The 23,037-nt window shown below is 50.5% G+C and overlaps 2 protein-coding genes across 4 annotated transcripts in view; one reads left to right on the top strand and one right to left on the bottom strand.

The window, feature by feature from the left end:
- The window catches only part of IGHMBP2 (immunoglobulin mu binding protein 2), a 35,018-nt gene extending 20,829 nt beyond the window's left edge, over positions 1 to 14,189 (bottom strand). Inside the window, exons 1-6 of the mRNA XM_011987063.1 lie at positions 13,975 to 14,189; positions 11,834 to 12,003; positions 8,083 to 8,275; positions 7,788 to 7,885; positions 5,598 to 5,761; positions 2,238 to 2,438 (exon numbers count right to left, since the gene is read on the bottom strand). Coding sequence (XP_011842453.1) covers positions 2,238 to 2,438; positions 5,598 to 5,761; positions 7,788 to 7,885; positions 8,083 to 8,275; positions 11,834 to 12,003; positions 13,975 to 14,060 — 912 coding nt within the window. The 5' untranslated portion in view covers positions 14,061 to 14,189. The remainder of the gene's footprint in view (positions 1 to 2,237; positions 2,439 to 5,597; positions 5,762 to 7,787; positions 7,886 to 8,082; positions 8,276 to 11,833; positions 12,004 to 13,974) is intronic.
- A 12-nt stretch (positions 14,190 to 14,201) lies between these two features.
- The window catches only part of MRPL21 (mitochondrial ribosomal protein L21), a 23,892-nt gene continuing 15,056 nt past the window's right edge, over positions 14,202 to 23,037 (top strand). Inside the window, exons 1-4 of one of the 3 annotated variants that reach the window (XM_011987060.1) lie at positions 14,202 to 14,322; positions 17,866 to 17,923; positions 20,479 to 20,564; positions 21,811 to 21,974. In XM_011987060.1, the coding sequence (XP_011842450.1) occupies positions 14,223 to 14,322; positions 17,866 to 17,923; positions 20,479 to 20,564; positions 21,811 to 21,974 (408 nt within the window). In that variant the 5' untranslated portion in view covers positions 14,202 to 14,222. The remainder of the gene's footprint in view (positions 14,323 to 17,865; positions 17,924 to 20,478; positions 20,565 to 21,810; positions 21,975 to 23,037) is intronic. The other 2 variants (XM_011987059.1, XM_011987061.1) reach the window with 2 other exon arrangements.

Genomic DNA, 23,037 nt, shown 5'->3' with positions numbered 1-23,037 from the left:
CAGGAGATCGAGACCATCCTGGTTAACATAGTGAAACCCCATCTCTACTAAAAATGCAAAAAATTAGCCAGGCGTGGTGGCGCGTGCCTGTAGTCCCAGCTACTCAGGAGGCTGAGGCAGGAGAATTGCTTGAACTCAGGAGGCGGAAGTTGCAGTGAGCCAAGATCATGCCACTGCACTCCAGCCTGGGTGACAGAGCAAGATTCTGTCTTAAAAAAAAAAAAATGTAACCTTTCGTTATTTGTGATTTCTACTTTGGGGGATGGAGTTTTAGCAGGGGTGATAGAAGGTGTTTTACTGTGCATAATTTACAGAGAAAGAAAATCCCCAAAAGCACCAATTTCATCAGGAAATGAAATCACCTACATTTGTGATGAGCAAACAACATCACGCATATTCCTCCGCCACCCCAAACCTGTGTGACATGCATCTATCCTTCCTCCACCTCCCAGTAGGTGGCCCATCCCCACGCTGCCACCCAGGCAGCCTCAACGCCACAGGCCCATAGCAAACACTGGCTCCCAGGACCCTCCCTGCTGCCGCCACTCCTCTGAGGGTAGGACACTGAGGGGTGCTGGTGCCGACCATGAGCACACAGGACAGGATATGAGCACAGACGTTACAGCAAAGACTGGCTCCCAGCACCCTCCCTGCTGCCGTCACTCCTGCACCGAGGGGTGCAGGTGCTGACAGTGAGCATACAGGACAAGAAGTGAGCACAGACATTAGTGCAAAGACTGGCTCCCAGCACCCTGCCTGCTGCCATCACTCCTCCGGGGCTAGGATATCGAGGGGTGCAGGTGCTGACAGTGAGCACACAGGACAGGACATGAGCACAGACACTACAGCAAAGTGTACACGGGAGAACCAAAGAGCTTAAAAGTGTTGGGCTGGGAGGAAAAGGCCCTCTCAAACGGAATGAACCCACCACCGCCCTACTTCTTCAGTCGACTGGCGTCCTCTTTCACAAGGAGGTGAAAGGTGAAATGAACGGAAAGCACTAGGAGGATGCCGGTTTTTTCAATGTTTATTTTCAAGCTACGTTTCTCCCATTGCCACTACTAGGAAGATAACAGGACCAGACAGAAAGACACCCAGGAAAATGTTTGCTTGTTTTTTTTTTTTGAGATGGAGTCTTGCTCTGTCACCGAGGCTGCAGTGCAGTGGAGTGACCATGGCTCACTGCAACCTCTACCTCCCAGGTTCAAGAGATTGTCCTGCCTCAGCCTCCCAAGTAGCTGGGACTACAGGTGCCCGCCACCACGCCCAGCTAACTTTTGTATTTTTAGTAGAGACGAGGTTTCACCATGTGGGCCAGGCTGGTCTCAAACTCCTGCCCTCAACTGATCTGCCCACCTTGGCCTCCCAAAGTGCTGGGATTGCAGGCATAAGCCACTGCGTCCGGCTGGAAAATGTTTTCTTTACAATTCCTCACACCTACTAACCAAGTGCTCTGAAGACAGTTGAGTCTCTGTTAAATGCTAAGTATAATTCTCTATCAAAAATGGGCAGCCCTGGCCAGGTGAAGTGGTTCACACCTGTAATCCAGCACTTTGTGAGGCTGAGGCGGGTGGATCACTTAAGGTCAGGAGTTCGAGACCAGCCTGGCCCACAGGCTAAACTCCGTCTCTACTAAAAATTAAAAAATTAGCTGGGTGTGGTGGCACATGCCTGTAGTCCCAGCTACTTGGGATGGTGAGGTGAACCTAGGAGGCGGAGGCTGCAGTGAGCCAAGACAGCGCCACTGCACTCCAGCCTGGGTGACAGAGCGAGACTCCATCTCAAAAAAAAAAAAAAAAGGTCAGGTGTGGTGGCTCACACCTGTAATCCCAGCACTTTGAGAGGCCGAGGCGGGCAGATCACCTGAGGTCAGGAGTTCAAGACCAGCATGACCAATATGATGAAACCCCATCTCAACTAAAAATAGAAAAATTAGCCAGGCATGGTGACACGCACCTGTAGTCCCAGCTACTCAGGAGGCTGAGGCAGGAGAATCGCTTGAACCTGGGAGGTGGAGGTTGCAGTGAGCCGAGATTGCACCAGTGCACTCCAGCCTGGGCAATGAGAGTAAAACTCCGTCTCAAAAAAAAAACAAAAAAGGCAGCCCCATTTTTTAAATTATTAAAGGAATCGACGGAAGCAAGAGAAGAGCAAGAGGAATGTAGATAAATCTGCTCCTTCAAAAGACTGCGGATCAGAAGCCCATGCCTCACGCGGACACTGGCCATGACACCTACAAAGACCTGGTCGATGTCCTTCCTGATGTCGGCAACAATCTGGGCGCTGTCGCTCCGCGCTACAACCGCATCCAGGGAGTGCTGCTGAATGGACTCCAGGAGGCGGGCGGGGTGCCCCAGGCGCAGGATCCGCTGCTTACATAGAGCCAGGCGCTCCACCAGATTGTCCACTGCGATGTTGGAGGGGGCGCAGCACAGAACCTGGGAACCGCAAGTTAGGATTTGGTCATTTACTTTGTAATTAAACCACTGACATTGACACTAAAACAACGAAAAGCCTTAAAGGTAGAGAGAAGGGCAGGGCAGGCAGGCACACACGTGCACTCAATCAAACTTTGCATTCATTTTCCAAACCCACGTGTGATCCGACTCTTCCGGGACGCCAAGGCAAGAACCGGGGATACAGAAAGCCCTCTGTCCTTGTGATAAGGAAGGGGATCTAATTGAGCTGATTAACATAAGCCGCCTACAGACGGCAAACTGAGAGAGCACCCTGTAACACACAGAGCAGTAAACATCCACCCTGAGACGCTGCCATGAGGTCGGAGCCCCACAGCCTGCCTGTCTGTATGCTTCCCCAGAGGTCTGAGCAGCGGGGCACTGAAGAAGCGAGCCACTCCCCATCACACGTCCTGAGATGGGGACAAAGGAACTTCCCGTTTCAAATGGACTCAGAGTTGTCTCCCAAACCTCCACTATATTTTTCTTTCTTTCTTTCTTTTTTTCTTTTCTTTTCTTTTTTTTTTTTTTTGAGACAAGGTCTTGCTGTATGGCCCAGGCTGGAGTGCAGTGGCAGAATCATGGAGAAACCGGCTCAAGAGTCCCAGACAGTTGTTTTTGGATAAAGTGAAATTGACCATCTGCTGTTAAAGCTTCAAACTTATTTGTGTGAGTTCCTTCCTTAGAAAAGGACATTTAGGCCTCTCAAAAAAGTATCAAAGATCTGAAAATCACCAGACCACCACAGGTGCGGTGCCTCCTTGCCCTCCCTAGTTCTGTTTCTTACACATTGCTACATTTCTTCCCTGCTATATAAACCCCTAGTTTTAGTCAGTCAGGGAGATGGGTTTGAGGATAAGTTCCCATCTCCTTGGCTGCACCATCTGATTAAAGCCTCTTCCTTGGCAATACTCGTCCTCAGTAACTGGCTTTCTGTGTGGCGAGAAGCAAGACCTAGACCATGCTCCTGGTGTTTCGTGACTTCCTGGGCTCAAGCTATCTTCCTGGCTCAGCCTCCCAAGCAGCTGAGACTGCAGGCATGCATCACCATGCCCAGCTAATTTTTTCTATTTTTTGTAGAGAATGGGTCTTGCTATGTTGCCCAGGCTGACCTCAAACTCCTGGCTTCAAGTGATCCGCCTTGGCCTCCCAAAGTGCTAGGATAACAGACATGAGCCACCGCGCCTGGCCACAGCTCCACTATTAAAAGTGAGATGCTGGCCATGTGCGGTGGCTCGTGCCTGTAATTCCAGCACTTTGGGGGGCCAAGGCGTGAGGTCAAGAGTTCAAGACCACCCTCGACAACATAGTGAGACCCCACCTCTGGGGGGGAAAGAAAAAGAGTAGGTGGCAACCAGCAGAGAAGGCAGAGAGTCCCTACAGACCCTTAAGCTCAAGACAAACAGCAGCTCAGGAAGGAGGCTCAGACACCCACTCCCCACGCCTGGCATCACCTCCCAAGGCACATCTCCACAGAAGCAAGCACATAGGTGTGTCTTGGCTCACTTTTAGTGAATAGTCGGCACCCAATTAAAACCACCAATCTGCTCCCTTTCAATAAGTCATCTTTTCTTACCAGTTTTCGAACATGTGCAAAGACACTCATTCATAGGAAAACCGTTGGACATAATCTTTTAAGCAAGTGGCAGGCTTCCCTGCAGCTCTGCCCAAGTTCCACTGCTGGCTATGCCACTTTGAGTGCTGGGCACTTGACCTTATTTCTCAGTTTCCTCGTCTTTTTTTTTTTTTGGAGATGGAGTTTCGCTCTTGTTGCCCAGGCTGGAGTGCGATGGTGTGATCTCGGCTCACTGCAACCTCCGCCGCCTTCCTGGGTTCAAGAGATTCTCCGGCCTCAGCCTCCTGAGTAGCTGGGATTACAGGTGGCCGCCACCACGCCCAGCTAATTATTTTGTATTTTTAGTAGAGACGGGGTTTCACCATGTTAGCGAGGCTGGCCTCGAACTCCTGACCTCAGGTGTCCCACCCGCCTCGGCCTCCCAAAGTGCTGAGAATACAGGCATGAGCCACTGTGCCCGGCCTCCTCGTCTACAAATTGGGGCCACTAACCACTTGCCTTGGCACAAGGTTTCAGTGAGGATTAAAAGGGTGCTCAGAAGGATGCCTGGTGATAGGCGGCACCCAGTAAACGTCCACCTACAAAACTGGCCATTATTCCAATTCTCATCATTATCCAACATTTTTATAAACCAGAAAGGGTTTTCAAAAAGCTCTCCATGTGCCAAGATCCATAATGACTCAAGCTGAGGCAGATGATGATAAAAGGTCCTTTCTCAGTCCTTAAAAATGTAACTGGGCCAGGCATGGCGGCTCATGCCTGTAATTGCAGCACTTTGGGAGGCCGAGGCAGGCGGATCACCTGAAGTCAGGAGTTTGAGACTAGACTGGCCAAGGTGGTGAAACTCCATCTCTACTAAAAATACAAAAATTAGCCAGGCATGGTGGCGCGCACCTATAATCCCAGCTACTCGGGAGGCTGAGGTAGGAGAATCACTTGAACCCGGAAGGTGGAGGTTGCAGGGAGCCAAGATCCCGCCACTGCACTCCACACTTCAGCCTGGGTGACAGAGTGAGACTCCGTCTCAAAAAAATAAAAATAAAAATAAATTAAAAATGTAAGTGAATAATAATGTACAGTATTATATTCCACATCTCAGAAAATCAGTCATCTGTGCACTAGACATGTGCATCATATCCATTAACCAGACTATCTGATTAGCCGTTAACGCCTCAACCAGAAGCTGAGTTCCTGATGGGCACAGACCAGGCCGGGCCAACTCCAGGCCCCTGCATGGGCCTGCACACGGAGGAGCGCGAGCACAGCAAGCATGGTGAGCAAATAAACCCCGGGCCAAGGCCTGGCCGACACTAAGGCTGCCACGCCTCAGAGGGCTCCAGGAGCCTTTCTCAACAACCCAGGCTGTGGTGCCTGTGCGTGCTCCCCAAGACTCACGGGGCTGCTGGAAACCAAACAGGGCCAGGCCAACGCTCCACCAATAAATGCTCAGCAATGTTCTCAACCCGTCCCGCCAGAACTGAGGCTGGAAGGCCGCTGAGCACCCACTGAACACAACAGACCAGGAGCCGACGGGCTCTGACAGGGAAGTGGTGTGCACTGTCCACCTTTAAGCCTTGTTTCACAGCTTGAAGAATTATCTCAACCACAGTCGTGGTTTTCCCAGTGCCAGGAGGTCCGTGGATGATGGCAAGTTCTTTCTGCGACAGCGCAAATGAAACCGCTTCTTTCTGGGAGGCGTCCAAGGAGGTGTTGAAGAATGTCAGCGGGTCTGTGGAAGGAGAGCAGCGTGAGACTCAGGAGCTCTGGGGAGCTCTGTGACTGTTCCTCCTCACAGAGTGTGCGCCCCCGGGGATGAGTGATACCTGTCAGGAACGTACTGGACCTCCCCAGGGGCAATCCAATCAACACAAAATTAAGTCCGCTTTATTTTCACAAGGTTTCTCCTTGAACAGGGATCAGCAAACTATGGGCCACATCCAGTCGGCTGCATGTTAATTGGTCAGTTTCACTGGAGCACAGCCACGCCCATTCATTTACATACCATCTACAGCTGGCTGCTGCTATGACATGGCCCACAAAGTCTAAACATTCACAATCCATCCCTTTATGGGAAAAGTTTGCCAACCCCTGCTCTAGAGTAACAGGAATGAAGGAAATGTTTCCTAGAGCATATTCATGTCTAACATATTGTCCCTCTTTTAAGTACTCATAAAATGATAAAGAGATAAATGACAAAAAAAATGATTAACAAATTCTAGGATCGTGTTTCTATTCTGAATCTTCCACAACCAAGACTAAAAACCTGCTTTTTTTTTTTTGAGACAGGGACTCGCTCTGTCGCCCAGGCTGGAGTGCCATGGTAAGATCTCAGCTCACTGCAACCTCCGCCTCCCGGGTTCAAGCGATTCTCCTGCCTCAGCCTCCCGAGTAGCTGAGACTACAGGTGAGTGCCACCACGCCCAGCTAATTTTTTGTATTGTCAGTAGTGACAGGGTTTCACCGTGTTAGCCATGATGGTCTCGATCTCCTGACCTCATGATCCACTCGCCTCAGCCTCCCAGAGTGCTGGGATTACAGGCGTGAGCCACCGCGCCTGGCCAAGACCTGCTTCTTATGCTGTGCTCTTGAGAGCAGGTGCTGTTGTGCTCAGCCCTGCAGCCACGGCATTTGCTACACGGTGCCCACCACACAAAGACACCTATTGGATGAGGAGCAGCTCATAAGCAAAGTGTGTTTGCTGACCCTGACTTGTGAGACTGAAGCCAACATGGAGGATGGCAGGGTGTGGAGCTAGTAACAGGCCATCGAACCCCATGTTCCCATGCTATAGCCAGGCTATTCCAGAGTCCCTAAGACACAGTACATACATTTCTAATTCAGTTTCTGACGCAAAGGAGCCCTTCAGTAAATATTTCATAGAAATAAAGTGTTATTGAAATGTGAGTGCATTTAGAATTTCCAAAGGAAAATGCAAAAAGAAAATGAGTGTTTACAAAATAAGACATCTTGAGGGACTGCACACTGAAAGAGCGCTAGAAGTAGTCTTGCATGTTTGAAGCTAACACAACACTGGCTTGCCTAGCACAGTATGATAGAAAATAGCTGTGGGGAAACCCTTGCCTGAGGCTTGGCCAAAGCCATTGCTTTACAAATGGGCCAAGTCCAATACTCACATTAAATCTGCCAAATCATGGGCAGTAACTGGATGGGACAACAAACTCCTCTCAAAAATGACATTCTCCAAGAACAGCGAAGGACATAAAAAGTGCACAGACCGGGCGCGGTGGCTCACACCTGTAATCCCAGCACTTTGGGAGGCCGAGGCAGGTAGATCACCTGAGGTCAGGAGTTCAAGACCAGCCTGACCAACATGGTGAAACCTCACCTCTACTAAAAAATACAAAAATTAGCCAGGCATGGTTGTGGGTGCCTGTAGTCCCAACTACTTGGGAGGCTGAGGCAGGACAGTCACTTGAACCTGGGAGGCGGAGGTTGCAGTGAGCCAAGATCGCACCACTGCCCTCTACTCTGGGTGACAGAGCAAGCCTCCATCTCAGAAAAATAAAAAAAAATAAATAAAAAACCTCAATGGAATGAGCTACTTCATTAGGACTGAGTATGAGGAGGACAGCCCAGTTCATATAAGGCCTTCCGAGACATTTCTACAAAGATGTTCAGGGAGATTTCTTCTAGTCATACTTTCTCAAACTCTCATTAAAACGGCCCAAGGTTACACTGTTCTCTACACTTTCGGTAGCGATTTCAACCAAAAAAGAAAACTCAAAAGTTCTTACGTATTTCACTGGCAGGACTGGGAGCAGATCTGCCAAAGAGCACTTCTATGAGTGAGGAGGCTGGGCCAGAATGATACTTCTTTAGAGCAATCAGAGCTCTGCCGAGGGAGAAAACGAAAATTAGAACACCGGCAATTCAGTGGCTGAGCCTCTGCCCCAAAGGCACCGCCAACTCACAAGAGGGCCACGCCCACACCAGGACCTGTCGCTCTCTTTTGTGCGACAGGCATGGTAGGAATGAGTTAGCTATGTTGAAGGAAGATGGTACTTAGGATTTCCAGTCACATCCACTTACTTTTTCAGTCGCCTGTAAGTGACATCATTGGCAAGTTTTAACAGTCTGTAGGAATTCTCTCGGTCCAAGCTCAACTGGAAATCGTGGGACTCATCAAAGGCCACCGTGACTGACTTCTGGGTGACCCGGGTCAGGATCCCGGTGGCCAGCTGATTGCCCTCATTAGCAGCATCGTACAGGCCCACTATATCACCTGCGAAACACAAAGACTCAGTTAGGCAAGACACTGGGGAAAGGTTCAATACCATTTTATGTAATAAAATCCAGCGTACTTCAAATATTTTATCTTTGTTACTTTCTTTAGTAAATGCAATCACTAACAGTTAAAAAAAAAAAAAAAGTTTAACACCTAAATCATATAAGAAACTCGACTTGAGATCAATGAACTATTCAAACCAAGCAAGACACTCAGGAAAATATTTAAAGTGCCTACTGTGTACCAAGCACTGTTTTGGCTCTGGTCAGTGCTACGAGTAAGGACGGTCCCTGCCCTCATGTCAGGGAGGAGAGAAAGAACAAACACAGCTATCTATGTCAGCGCTAAGTGCTCTAAGGAAAAATAAAGCACAGGAAGGGGATGGAGAGGGATGAGGACACTATTCCAGACAGAGTGTGCAGGAAGGGCCTCTGTGGGGAGCCGGGTGGACGTGGAAAGCAGCAAGGGCCACAAGCACATCTGGAAAAGAACATTCCATGCAAAAATGGCCACGCAGCATAGCCCTTCCTACTGTCTATGACAAGTGTCTTGTGTCTCCCATCTGTCAGGTGAGTCACGGGGTTTCCCCTGATCCACGCTTCAGCCATTCAGTGCTTCACATGCCCCCTGGCCACAGTGACTGCTTCAGGGATGGGCATGTGGCCAAGTCAGAGACCTGAGATGTATTGAGACTTGTGCTTGGCCATCTGGATAGAGACAGTCCCTCCAGCGAGACCGGAGACCTGAGAGGATTAGGGACTAGAACTGCTACCACGAGGCACCTGAGACAAAAATCAACACAAGCCAGGCACAGAGGCTCACACCTGTAATCCCAGCTACTCAGGACACTGAGGCAGGAGGATGAGCCCAGGAGTTCAAGGCTGCAGTGAGTCAAGATTGTGCCACTGCACTCAGCCTGAGCAGCAGAGCAAGGCTTGGAGTCTAAGAAGGAAAAAACAAAAAAACCCCAAAAACTCAGAAGACAGCAGAGTCAAGAAATGGAGAGAAACTAAGTTCTGGCACGCTCCTCTGGGTCCCGAAGTCAGCCTTCAAGTTACAACAACTGATGCATTCCCCTCTTGCTTAAGCCAGCTTGGCTCAGATTTTCATTACCCAGAACACAGGCAGTTATAACTGAAACAGAATCCCCTCTGAGATAAAAGCACGGGTCACCCACACCTGTTCACACTCCATGTATTCCCCATGTCTGAAATCTAGACACTGAGCTTCATCTGTACTTTGAATCATGTTTCCTTTCCTAACTTTACAAAGAGTAGGTGGCAACAAGCTCGCGGGACAGAGGCTCTGTGCACAGGGGCCGCTACGGGCCTAGACAGAGGATCCCAACCCTACTGCAACTTTTCCACAAGCCGCCTTATATAGAGCCCCACATTTCTGGATGTCTATTTCTGAGCTACTGAGACTTAAGACTGCTCCTCAGAAAAGGAACAGATAACCACTCTACCTGAATCTGATTAACAGCTTTATCAACAACCAAAATTTCAGCGTGCTACTTTTCTATATAAACGCTGCTTCTTCTGACTTACTGTTTATGAACTATTATTAACCTCTTAGGTCATGCACTCCACACTTATTGAATAAATACACATTTTTACCTTTGCATTTCAGAGTTTTCAAACCACCTGCACACACCTTCGATCCTGATGGCAAAGCTACAAGGTACTGCTGTTCCCAGTCTTTGGAAGGTGAATAACTAACTCTAGGTCACACAACAAGTAAGCGTAAGATCTCAAACTCAGCCGGGCGCAGCGGCTCATGCCTGTAATCCCAGCACTTTGGGAGGCCGAGGCGGGCAGATCACAAGGTCAGGAGTTCCAGACCAGCCTGGCCAATATGGTGAAACCCTGTCTCTACTAAAAAAATACAAAAAGTAGCCAGGCGTGGTGGCAGGTGCCTGTAGTCCCAGCTACTCAGGTGGCTGATGCAGGAGAATCACTTGCATCCAGGAGGTGGAGGTTGCAGTGAGCCAAGATTGCACGACTGCACTCCGGCCTGGGCGACAGAGTGAGACTCTGTCTCAAAAAAAAAAAAAAAAAAAAAAAATCAAACTCTGCTCAGGTCTGACTCCAACATGCAGGTTCCCCTCCTGGCCCTCTCCTCTCTCAGTACCCTCATCTCATCTCCAAATCCAGTCGGTATTCCAGTAATTGTTGGGCAAAAGTCTATGGAATCAAAATACGAAATTTAAAACTCTGTCACCACCAAAACAAGGCAGAGACACTTTCCTAGTAAAAAGTACGGCCCTGGCACCGCTGCTTCCTCCAGGCCTCCAGGGTTGTGGTTGTCTAACACAAGCGTCCCAGGGGTGTGGTTAAGAAGTTTCTTCGAACTGCCCCTCCTTTCCAACCAGGCTGGCACAAGTTTAGCCAAAGCATGCTTGGCACAAGAAAGGGCTGGGAATACAGAAGTACACACACTGCATGTTTATCAGCTGGACCAAGGCTGCCCATTACACAGAAATACAACGAGAGTCACATGTAGTTTTTTCTTGTTTTTGTTTTTTGTTTTGTTCTGTTTTGAGATAGGGTCTCATTGTGCCTCCAAGCTAGAGTGCAGTGGCGTAATCTCAGCTCACTGCAGCCTCAACCTCCCAGGTTCAAGCAATCCTCCTGCCTCAGCCCGTCAAGTAGCAGGGACTATAGGCGCACACCACCACGTCTGGCTAATTTTTCTATTTTTTGCAGAGATGGGGTTTTGTCATGTTGCCCAGACTGGTCTTGAACTCCTGAGATCAAGCGATCCACCCACCTCGGTCTCCCAAAGTGCTAGGATTACAGGCACCCAGTCACGTGTAGTTTTAACTTTTCTAGTAGCCATACTAAAAAATTTTAAAGAGGCTGGGTGCAGTGGCTCACGCCTGTAATCCCAGCACTTTGGGAGGCCAAGGCAGGCGGATCACCTGAGGTTGGGAGTTCGAGAGTAGCCTGACCCAACATGGAGAAACTCCGTCTCTGCTAAAAATACAAAATTAGCCAGGCGAGGTGGCGCATGCCTCTAATCCCAGCTGCTCGGGAGGCTGAGGCAGGAGAATCACTTGAACCTGGGAGGTGGTGGTTGCAGTGCGCTGAGATCACGTCACTGCACTCCAGACTGGGCAACAGGAGTGAAACTCTGTCTCAAAAAGAAAAAAAAAAAAGACAGAAATGGGTAAATTAAAATAACAATATATTTTATTTAACCCAATATACGAAAACTATTATTTCAGCATGTAATCAGTATTGAGAAAAATTACTCAGGATAATCCCAATTGTTTTTTAACATAATCTTCCAAATCTGGTGTGTATTCTGTATCTACAGCAATCACGAGCCGCACTTCCAACATTCGGTGACCACGTATGGCTAATGGCTACCGTTTTGGACAATGCTGATCTAGACAACTAAAACCCACATCAATTGTTGGACTTCTGATAAAGAGCTCTTCATTGCAATGCTTTATTCTCCACCTGGTCATTGTAATCCAGTCTTTATGAGGGTACAATTCGTGGTCTGAATGCCAGTAAATTTCAATGTCTGTCTAGGTCAATACGCACACACCAGAAGTAAAGCTGTTACTGGGAAGAGCTGCCACAGACCCGCATCGCCTGGGCTCAAAGGTGACCAGCAGCCGTCCATACAGCCCAGTGCGCTGGCTGGATACCTGGAGCTTCAGCAAACACACGCCTCGGCTCTGGAGCTCTTTCAGAGAGATGTTCTCCTGCCAGGACCTGGAAGATACCCGGTATTGATGCTTCAGGATTTTCACCAATTTCTACTTCCACCCACCCGAAAAAGTAAAAGGGAAAGAAACACAGAAAAAGATCTACTCACGGGCACTAAGTATGTCCCAATGGAACTCTGAATCTGCCCCACTCCAATCCCGGTCCTCCTACATCCCCCTAGGGTAGTTAATGCCGCAACCCTTCTCCCAGGTACCTAAGACAGATCCTTCAATCAGCATTCCCCTCTCTACTCCCATCTGTCACTAAGTCCTATCAGGCCCCTCCCATTTCCACCCGGACTTCTCTGCCTCTCATCCCGGCCGCCACAGCCCCGGTTCAAATTCACATCACTGCTCACCTGGACTAAACGGAACCTCTCAACTACCTTACCTCTGGCCTCTCCAGGTCCAATCAAAAGCAGGAGACCCAAGAGATCCTCCTAAAATGCAAATCTATTCGCCTCCCTCGCCTGCTTAACCCCGCTGATGGCCCATCCTCCACACACAGAAGGCTAGCTCCTCAGCCAGGCCCTCCCAGGCTCGCCCTGCCAGTCTGCTCCGCATGCTCAGAAAGAGCCACTGCCATGGGGGCTGACTCTGTCCTCGACACCGTGCTGAGCACCTGACTGACAGGGGATCGTTTCATTCTCAGAGCAAGGCTGTGAGGTGGGAATCATCCCAGTTTTACAGTTGAAGTAAGGCTCAGAGAAAGAACCCGCAAAGTCACACAGCCATAAATGAAGCAGCTGGGATTCTAATAAAGTCAACATAACTGCAAAAGTTCTCTATTGCCATGATCAAAAGCACCTCAGACAAATCCTACCGACGGATGGCTGACTGCAAACTCTGGAAGCAGACTGCCTGACAGCAAATGGGGCTATAGTGTGTCACCCCGGGGCAAGTTACTTAACCCCTCTCTGTCTCCATCTCCTTAGATGGAAAATGATAGTAATAGAAACCTACACTGTGGCCGGGCGCGGTGGCTAGCGTCCCTAATCCCGACACTTTGGGAGGCCAAGGCGGGCAGACCGCGAGGTCAGCAGATCAAGACCATCCTGGCCAACATGGTGAAATCCATCTCTACCAAAAATACAAAAAAATTAGCCGGCCGTGGTGGTGCGTGCCTGTAATCCCAGCTACTCAGGAGGCTGGGGCAGGAGAATCGCTTGAACCCGGGAGGTGGAGGCTGCGGTGAGCTGAGATTGTGCCACTGCACTCCAGCCTGGGCGACAGAGCGAGACTGTCTAAAAAATAAAAACCCTACATTGTAGGGTTGGCATGGGATGAGGTGTAAAGGAATTAACGCATGGAGAGTATATAAATGTTAGCTCTGATTGTTTTGGACAAATAAATAGTCCCATTCGGAAACAAGCCCGGCTCTCACTTGGCTCCCCACCCCACCCCGCATCCACCGGCTGAACTCCAATTTTCCTTCAGGCACCACTTCCTCCTGAATCCACCTTGGCCCTCCCCAGGGAAGAGCGTTCCTCCTCCAGGCTCTTTCCCCGCCACACGCACGCAGCCGGCCCTGGACGCGCTGGAGGGGAAGGGACTCTGCTCATGCCCAGCCCGCCGTTGGCCGGATCGGGGGCAGCCAATGCACCTGACTCACGCTGCCGGGGCCTGGCCCAGAAGGGGCGCAAACCATGTTTACTGAATGAATAAGGGAAAGGGCTGCTAACCCGCTGCGGGTGGAACTGGGGTCGGGGCCAGGGCCCAGGAGTGTTAGCTTAGGGGGGTCTCGGGTCGAGAAATGAAAGTGCGTCTCCTTAGGCCCAAAACGGAACGCGCTGCCCGGGAGGTGATGAGACTGACAACTCGGGAGGTGGCCAAGCAGGGGACGGACGGTCCCTGACCCGGACTCCAGGGGTCGGAGACGAAATTCCCGCCCTAGACTGTGAGGCCGAGCCCCTCGGAGACCCTGCCGGGGGCACGGCGGGACCAACCGCGAGGGAGCGGCGCCAGCGGCCGCCCGTACCTGCGCTCCTCCACCTCCGCGTCTCTCTCGAGCTCCAGCAGGTCCAGCTGCTTGGTCACGAAGCTCTCCACAGCCGCCGAGGCCATCGCCGCCGCCAGTCTGGGCCCCGAGTCGCCGACGTCCAGCTTCCGCGCCGGGCCGGTGTTACAGCGCGGCAGGTGTTACAGCACGACCTGTGTTCCCTGACGGGCCCGTGAGTTACGCACGCGCTTTGCGTCATTTCCGTTTCCGGCCGAGGCTGCGGGAAAATGGCGGCCGCCATGGCAGCATCCCCCTTGACGGTCACCTTAGGGCGGCTGGTGTCCGCGTGCAGCCGCAGCATCCTGAGACCTTCGGGGCCCGGAGCAGGTGAGACCCGGGATATAGGGGGAAGGGAGGACGCAGAGCGAGCGCTGCTCCCTGCGGTCTCGCCACGTATGTGCCTGGGTCCGACCTGGTGCCTTGTGTGTTGATCGCATTTGTGGTGAATATAGCACGGGTTTTGGAGTCGGGGTGTAGCAGGAGGAGCCGCAGACAAAAGTCCTCAGACACCGAGTTAAAGAAGGAAGGGGTTTATTCGGCCGGGGGCATCGGCAAGACTCCTGTCTCAAGAGCCGAGCTCTCCGAGTGAGCAATTCCTGTCCCTTTTAAGGGCTCACAACTCTAAGGGGGTACGTGTGAGGGGGTCGTGATTGATTGAGCCAGCAGTGGGTACGTGACTGGAGGCTGCATGCACCGGTAATTAGATCAGAACAAAACAAAATAGGGATTTTCACAGTACATTTCTGTACAATGTCTGTAATCTATAGATAACAGAACCAATTAGGTCAGGGGTGGATCTTTGACTACCAGGCCCAGGGTGCAGCGCTGGGCTGTCTGCCTGTGGATTTCGTTTCTGCCTTTTAGTTTTTACTTCTTTCTTTGGAGGCAGAAATTGGGCATAAGACAATATGAGGAGTGGTCTCCTCCCTTAGGGGAAACCCAGATTCAGATTCTGATTCCTTCAGTTAGTAGCCTGAATACTGGCAATAGCCCTTGAACTTTGGTATAGCTCCTATGTTATGGGGGAGCAGAGTGAGGCTCAGAGGAGCTAGGTAACGTGCCCAGGGTCACACAGCGGGGAAGTGGAGGAAGAGTGCTTCAGGCTCAGTCATTTCGGCTCCAAAGCATGTGCTTGAACCACTGCCCTCAGGCTGCGAGCCGGTCTGAAAAATGATGATGGATATCCTCGCCTAATCTGAACTCATTCAGCAAAAGAAACAGCCGTATTTAAGGCACTGGGCTGATACGAGGCTCCAAAACGGTTATATTCGTTAAAAACTCTATAAATCTCTGCCTGAAAATGGTTGGAGTGTGTGTTTGTGTGCACGAGTATTTACATATGTTTTAAACCTGGGTCTCATGTCTCACCATGATCCCAAAAATGAAAAACTGGATCTAACTCTATATTGGACAATATTAAAAGAATTGTTCCATAATTCCCAAAACTTGGAAGCAACCCAGATGTCCTTCAGGAGATGAATGGTTACATAAACTGTAGCACATGCATACAGTGGAATATTATTCAGCAATAAAAAGAAATGAGTCATGAAGAGAGATGGAGGAAACTTACATACCTGTTACTAAGTAAAAGAAGCCAACTTGAAAAGGCTACATCTTGTAGCCTTTGACATTCTGGAAAAGGCAAATCTAAGGAGACAGTAAAAAGATAGATGGGGCGTAAGGGGATTGGGGGAGAAAAGGATGAATAGGTGGAGCTCAGAGGATTTTTAGGGCAGTGAAACTATTCTGTATGATATAATGGTAGATACATGTCATTATAAGTTGGTCCAAATCCATAGAATGTACACCACCAAGGGCGAAACTATGGACTTTGGATAACAATGATGTGTCAATGTAGGTTCATCAGTTGTAAGGATTGTACCACTCTGGTGAGGGATGTCGATAGGAAGCTATGGGCACATGGACAGGGGACATATGGGAACTCTCTGTACCTTCCACTCAATTTTGGTGTGAAACTAAAACTGACTGAAAAATAAAGTCTATTAAGAAAGTAATAATAATCAGAGTTGGGCCAGAGGCAATGTAGATGCCAACATTGGCCGTGAGTTGGTAACTGTTGAACCTGGAAAGGGATAATTGAGAGAGAGTTCACTATTCTGTTCTCTTTACTTTTGTATGCTTGACATTTTCCATAATAAAACTTAGGTTTAAGTAGGCAGGAAAGTTTTTACAAAAGCAGTGGGGCTTACTCCATTTTACCTACCTACATGAAACCACCCCTCCAATGCTACGTTCAAGTATAGACTTACGCGTTAAAAGAGAAAGACACACAGTGAAGTGAGTAGAGACAAGATGACCAAAACAGTGAGCAGCTGAGGCCTTGAAGAGTGAGCAAAGGAGACAGGATGGAAGTACACAGTCACAGTCTCCAGGACGATCTAAAGGAAATCCTGTGGGAGAGTGTTTGTTCCCTGTGGACCCAAAGACAAAGCTAGAAGCAAATTAGTTACAGAAGCCTACTAAGTCTTTAATAGTGAGATGGATTTGCTGAATGGGTTGGCTGAGTAGTGTGCGAGAGAAGGGTCAAAACTGATGGAGGTTTGGGGCCTGAACAACTGGGAGGATGAAGTTGCCCTCATGAGAGAGGGAGGAGTGTGGGAGAAGCAGGCATGGGAAGAAATGAGGAACCTCTGGAGGTGTGAGGTGCACGTCAGACATGAGTGGCTAAGGCAGATAGACAGGTGGGCATGCAAATCCAGGAGAGACGCCCTGGCTGGAGGTGTAAACTTGGGAGTCGCCAGCACATTGGGGGCGTTTAAATCCATCGGACTGGATGCAGTCACCAGAGGAATGGCCATGGGCGGAAAAGAAGTCAAGGCCAAGGGTTGAGCCCCAGGAGCCCAAATGGGAGAGGAGAGGAGAAGGCAGCCGAGGAAACACAAATGGGGAGCCAGTGCTAATGGGTGAACTTTAAAAGGGTGGTTTTTATGGTGTGTGAATTATAGCCGAGTTAAAAGTGATTATTGAGAAACTGTTCTCTGCTTTTTACACCTAAGCACTTATTTTGAGCCCCTGTCTTCTCAGTAGACTGAATGTCTTTGTTCCCTGGTGTGTTCCTGGTATTCGTTATCTACGGTTACATTAGAAATGACCCCACAATTTAGCAGCTTAAAACATTTATTAACTCACACCAGTTCTGAGAATCAAGAACACAGGAGCAGCTTAGGTGGCTGGTGCTGGCTCAGGGTCTTAGCTTGCAGCAAGCAAGTCTGCAGGGGCTGTAGTTATCTCAAGACTCTGCTGCGCCAGCGGCTGGAGAATCCACCTGCAAGGTCGTTCCTGTGGGTGTTGGCGACAGGCCCAGTTCCCCACCACGTGGACCTCTAGGTAGGGCTGCTTACAGCAGGGCAGCCCTAAGGCCAGAGATCAGAGAGGGTGAGCACAGGCATCCAAGATGGAAGTCCCAGTTGGTTATCACCTAATCCCAGAACCCACGTGCTAGCACGTCTGTCACAAGCTGTCGGACACACAGACCACTCCCAGTGGGCCGATGGGGTAAGAATAGCAGGAGGTGCGGCTCAGCAGCGCCATCCTGGAGGCTGCTTCCACACTTGGACACAGAACAGGGTCTGAACCTACTGGGCAGTTAGTCAAGGCATGAGTTAGTGGGCGGGAGGTTCTGGTCTGAGGCGCTTGTAGATGGTGTGGCAAACTGATCTCAACACATATAACCAGTAGCTGTAAGTGATGTTCTTGTACTTTTGCTCACCTAGGTGTTTCTGTGGGCAGGCTGTCATGCAGTGGTTTATACCACATACCAGGAGCAACAGTCGTGCATTTAGCATCGTAAAGGGCAATTTGCATTTGTAGTATTAATAGTAATGATCTGTGTTTCTCTTCTTCCCTCAGCCTCCCTTTGGTCTGCTTCTCGAAGGTTCAATTCACAGAGCACTTCATTTCCACCAGGGTAATATCAAAATGTGGGTTTTGATGTCGCTTTTCCTTTCATTTGTAGAACTGTCTTTCTGAAGTCAAAACTTCCTACTTTTTGGTTCTCAATAATATTTAAATTTCCTCTTTTGTTTTTAAGAGACAGAATTTCACTGTGTTTCCCAGACTGATTTTGAACTCCTGGCCTAAAGCGATCCTCCCGCCTCGGCCTCCTGAGTAGCTGGCATTACAGGCATGCACCACCACTTTCAGCTTTAACTTTTTTGACGGTATTTTTCTCAGATCCTTAAAATAAATAAAGACGTAACTACAAGAGACCAAAGAGAAATTCCGTATGTGTTTGCTTTCTTTTATTATGGAGGAGCTTGAAGTCCTAACTCAATGAGTTATGATGAGGAAGGTTGTATCAGAGTCTCTAAGAGAAACTCATTTGAAAAAGCACATTCAGTGTTAACATTTTATACTTGAGAAAACATTTTTAAGGTATTACAAACTGCAGGAAACATTTGTCAAAGTCCCCCTCACTGGTGGGAGACAGTGGAGCAGTGCAGGGATAGCAGTTACCGTAGGGACCCCCCGGCGTGCAGTTCCGGCTGCCCCTCACAGCCTGGGGCGCCAGCTTCTGCAAGATGGAAGTAGTGTTCGTTTCGATCTGCATGGGTGTTGGAGAGGATTAAGTAAATGTATACATTTAAAGCGCTTAGAACAGTGCCTGGCATACAGTCAGCACTCACAAAATGTTGGCTGCTGTTACTGCTGCTGGGACTCCAGGGATCCTCTGCAGTGGGGAGATGCGGGAGCCTTTTTTGCTTCTCAAAGGAAGTAGAGAAACATTCTGAGCGTAGGAAGAAGTTGTAAGTGAGCATGTGGGTAGGTAGGTTGTGCTTACTCCCCTGTGTCCTGTGTGAGAGGTTAGCACCTTCCTGCCAGCATGTTCTTCTCACACTGGGCACTGCTGGACCCATGTGGGGAGACCAGACATCAAACAGGTCAAAGATATTTTGTAGGGAGCAGCACCTTCCATGTCCTCCTTGTCTCTCAAGGTCATTGACCAACCACAGACCACGGAGTTCACGTTTCTAGGAGCTCCGAGCCCTACCCCACTGGGAAAATATTCATTCCTCTCCCAGATTCTTGTGGAGCCCGTCCTGCGCGCCAGCCAACAGGACGGGTGGACCTGGTCCTCGATGTGGAGGCCAGTGCATTTTGCGTATGGAGCAAGTCATTTTCTTCCTCCTGATGCAACCCTGGAGTAGAAAGGCTGAACTTTTACTTTGCAATGGCAGCAGCAATAAAAGCTTAAAAACAGTTCTGAATAATTCGGCTTGGGATCTACCTACCCTCCCTCTTTGTAGACTGCAGAAAGAAAGACCCCCACCTCCTTTTGAATCTAGGTCCCCCCTTTCTTTCCTCCCTTCTTCTCCCCTTCACCTACCTGAGGCTGAGCAGACGGGAGAGTTAGGAAATAAGATGTTGGGCTAGGCACAATGGCTCATGCCTATAATCCCAGAACTTTGGGAGGCCGAGGTGGGCAGATCACTTGAGGTCAGGAGTTCGAGACCAGCCTGGCCAATGTGGCGAAACCCCATCTCTACTAAAAATACAAAAATTAGCCAGGCGTAGTGGCATGTGCCTGTAATCCCAGCTGCTCAGGAGACTGAGGCAGGAGAATCGCTGGAACCCTGGAGGCGGACGTTGCAGTGAGCTGAGATCACGCCACTGCATTCTAGCCTGGGTGACAGAGTGAGACTACATCTCAAAAAAAAAAAAAAAAGCATTGCCTGCAGCAAGCTTGGCATCCTGAGGGTTGGGAGGGGAGGTGGTTGGGGACCGCAGTGCTATAGCTGCTGGGACTGAGCACTCCTAACACCCGACCCTCACTGGCCGTACTGGGGCCGGCTGTGAACAGTAGCCCTCCAATCCTAACAGCCCTTTTAGGCGGGTGATTGTTTTCCCATTTGCTCAGTTGCAGACAGCAGGACACAGAATTGTCTGGGGTTCCGAGCCAGTGCTGCCTGGCACTCACCTGGGCGTGAAGGAAGAGCGGGCACCTACCTGGGAGGAGGAGGAGGTGGAGGTGGAGCAGGGAACATTGTGGTCCTGTTTGAGCAGGATGTGGTGAAGGGTCATTGGAGCTGCCATTCCAGGGCCACTAGATGCCAAGGGAGGCGGGAGAGCTGCTGGCCCTGTGTCCCGGGTTGTGGGGAAAGTGGAGGGCTGGGCATTTCAGCCTGTGCCTCCAAGATAAATGTGCCCCGAGACACCACAAGCCCAGCCTTCTTGGATGGGCACCCTTCCAGCACTGAGAAGCACCCAAGCAGGGGCTCTTTTGCAGAACGCTGAGAGTTCCTTCTTTGATTATTGAATGATGAGCCATTGTTCCCTGTGACTCTAAGAGGATATAGGGAGCCTGTCCTCGGGGTTACCCCAGAGGGGCGAGGCCCGTCCTAAAGAGGGAGCCTGTTTGTTGCCCAGGGTCCCTTCCTAACATTTGTGCATGGCCATTTCTTAGAGGATTTGAGCTGCCTTTTCAAGTGTGTGTGACATTTGTCTGCGACATGTGTTTTACAGATATGTTCCTAGAACATCCCTGAGTTCACCACCTTGGCCGGAAGTTGTTCTGCCAGACCCAGTTGAGGAGACCAGACACCATGCAGGTGAGACTTCCCTAGGAGACAGAGCTAAAGGGCACCACCCAGACCCTGCTGCAGTCGCCCACAGAGGCGGTCGCCGGGCCGCAGAGCGAGCGAGGGCTTCATCTTTCGGGGTTCTCCCACACACTGCACAGTGCCCGCACTCATGCCCATTTTCTCCCGTTAACACCCGAATTTCAGATGTTTTTCATTAACTGCTCCCTGAACACCTGCCACACGGCAGGCAGGTGGCATAAGTGAGGGCAGGGCCCCGGCTCCATCTCGTCTCCCGCTGTAGGTGGGCGCAGACACAGCTCTCCCCGGTTAGCACGGTTAAGCACGATTACTGGAAGCCGGTGCCCCCCGGGCTGTTGGAGAAACATGCAGGGGTGTCAGGACTCATGTCAGCCTGGAACCCGTGTCAGAAGGGACGGGATCATTAGCCACTAGTGCCATGATCTTCACCTGCCAAAACGCTGGAAATCAACATCCTCGAGTGGAACCTTCTTGTATGTCAAACACTGTTTCCGATACCGCGAGTGAAACAAGTCCGCCGAGTGGCGCCCTCGGTGCTGCTGCTTCTGGGGTTGCCAGTGTTTCCGGGGCAGGCACTCTGTCATCCCTTCTGTGTGTCTCGCCCTCGCTCAGGCCGGGGGTCGGTGCCCATTAAATGCTTGTTCAGAGTAAACAGTGCAGGAGAGAGGGGACTGTGACCTGAGTCCGAGCAGCAATACCAGGACCTGAGTACAGAGCCCCTGTGGGCGCAGGCGTGCAGAGGGAACACGTCCTGCCCTGGGGGTGGGATATGGGGATGGGATGCGCGGGGGGTTCCTCATTGCAAAGGCCTCTCCTTTGGCTTCTCAGGGTTTGCACACTCCTGGTCTGCTGGCTCCTCATTCTCATGAGAATGAACCAAGTGGAGGGTTTCGCCCACCCTAGAGTTGTAGAAACCTAGCCAGGCATGCCGAGTGCTTAGGCGAGGGCGTCACCGGAGGTGGTCTGGGCGTTCTCCGCAGTCTTGGGGAGCTTTCATCTGTGAAAGCCCCCATATGCCACGGTGCCCGTGCTCCTGAAGCAGCAGATTGGCCCTGTGCCTGCACTTGTGCCTGCAGGGGGTGGGGCAGGGGCTGGGCCGCCAGCAGTGAGGTGCTCATGAGGGGTGCTGGCTGTCACGTCCACCCTAGGGCCCTGCCGCCAGGAGCTGCACATCACACTGCAGTGCGTGGGGGAGCAGGTGAGGGTGACTGGCCGCCCCCGCTTTCCCCTGCAGAGGTCGTAAGGAGGGTGAATGAGCTGATTGCCACGGGGCAGTATGGCCGGCTCTTCGCCGTGGTGCACTTCGCCAGCCGCCAGTGGAAGGTGACCGCTGAAGACCTGATCTTAATTGGAAATGAACTAGACCTTGCGTGTGGAGAGAGAATTCGACTGGAGAAGGTGAGGCCGCCGAGCTTCTCTGGATATTCAGGGGCTCAGCCACCAAGCGTGCAATCCCCACACCCCAGCTCACACTGAGGAGGAACCCCCCACCCCAACCCTGTCTCAGGCAGAGGACAACAAAGCTGAGGCCCAGAAGGGACTGTGGGGGCGCCCACGGCGGGGCTGGGGTCCAAGGGCAGGGCAGGCCTCTGCTGCTCTGAGGGCGGCACCTGGCCTGGCAGGTCTGCTCCCTGGAGGAAGGGAGACGGCACATTAAACAGTGCTGAGGACAGAAACATGTCTTTATTGTGTTCCAGTCTTATTAATGTATTCCCAGAGAAAAATGCTTGATTGCAGAGATAATAAAAATGCCGGCTAAGGATGTAGTGCACTTTCTAGCCCCTGTCAATGAGGAAAACTGTTAAGTTTCTGCTAAGACACTACTCTGCCATTAGCTTTGACAGCTGCTGCTGTTTTTAAATAATAAAGACTGGTTGACAGGCATTTCCCTGGGTACTAATTTACCTCACTGACCATTCATAGTGCATGGTCTAGGCCAGGCATGGTGGCTCACACTGGTGACCCACCACATTGGGAGGCCAAGGTGCAGGATTGCTTGAACTCAGGAGTTCAAGACCAGACTGGGCAACATAGCGAGACCTCAGAGACCTCGTCTCTACTAAAATTCCAAACAATTAGCTGGGCATGGTGGCACACACATGTAGTCCCACCTATTTGTGGGGCTGAAGTAGGAGGATCACTTGAGCCTGGGAAGTTGAGGCTTCAGTGAACCGTGATTGGCCACTGCACTCCAGGCTGGGCAACACAGTGAGACCCTGTCTCAAAAAAACTGCATGGTCTGTTTATTATTATTTTTCAGACTGAATCTCACTCTGTCACCCAGGCTGGAGTGCTGTGGCACAGTCTTGGCTCACTGCAACCTCCGCCTTCTGGGTTCAAGCAATTCTCCTGCCTTGGCCTCCAGAATACCCAGTATTACAGGCGTGCGCCACCACACCTTGCTAATTTTTATATTTTTAGTAGAGATGGGGTTTCACCATATTGGTCAGGCTGGTCTCGA

The sequence above is a fragment of the Mandrillus leucophaeus genome, unplaced genomic scaffold (assembly GCF_000951045.1).
Source record: "Mandrillus leucophaeus isolate KB7577 unplaced genomic scaffold, Mleu.le_1.0 Scaffold30, whole genome shotgun sequence".
Classification (NCBI taxonomy): domain Eukaryota; kingdom Metazoa; phylum Chordata; class Mammalia; order Primates; family Cercopithecidae; genus Mandrillus; species Mandrillus leucophaeus.
This window is presented reverse-complemented; position numbering and strand designations above follow the sequence as displayed.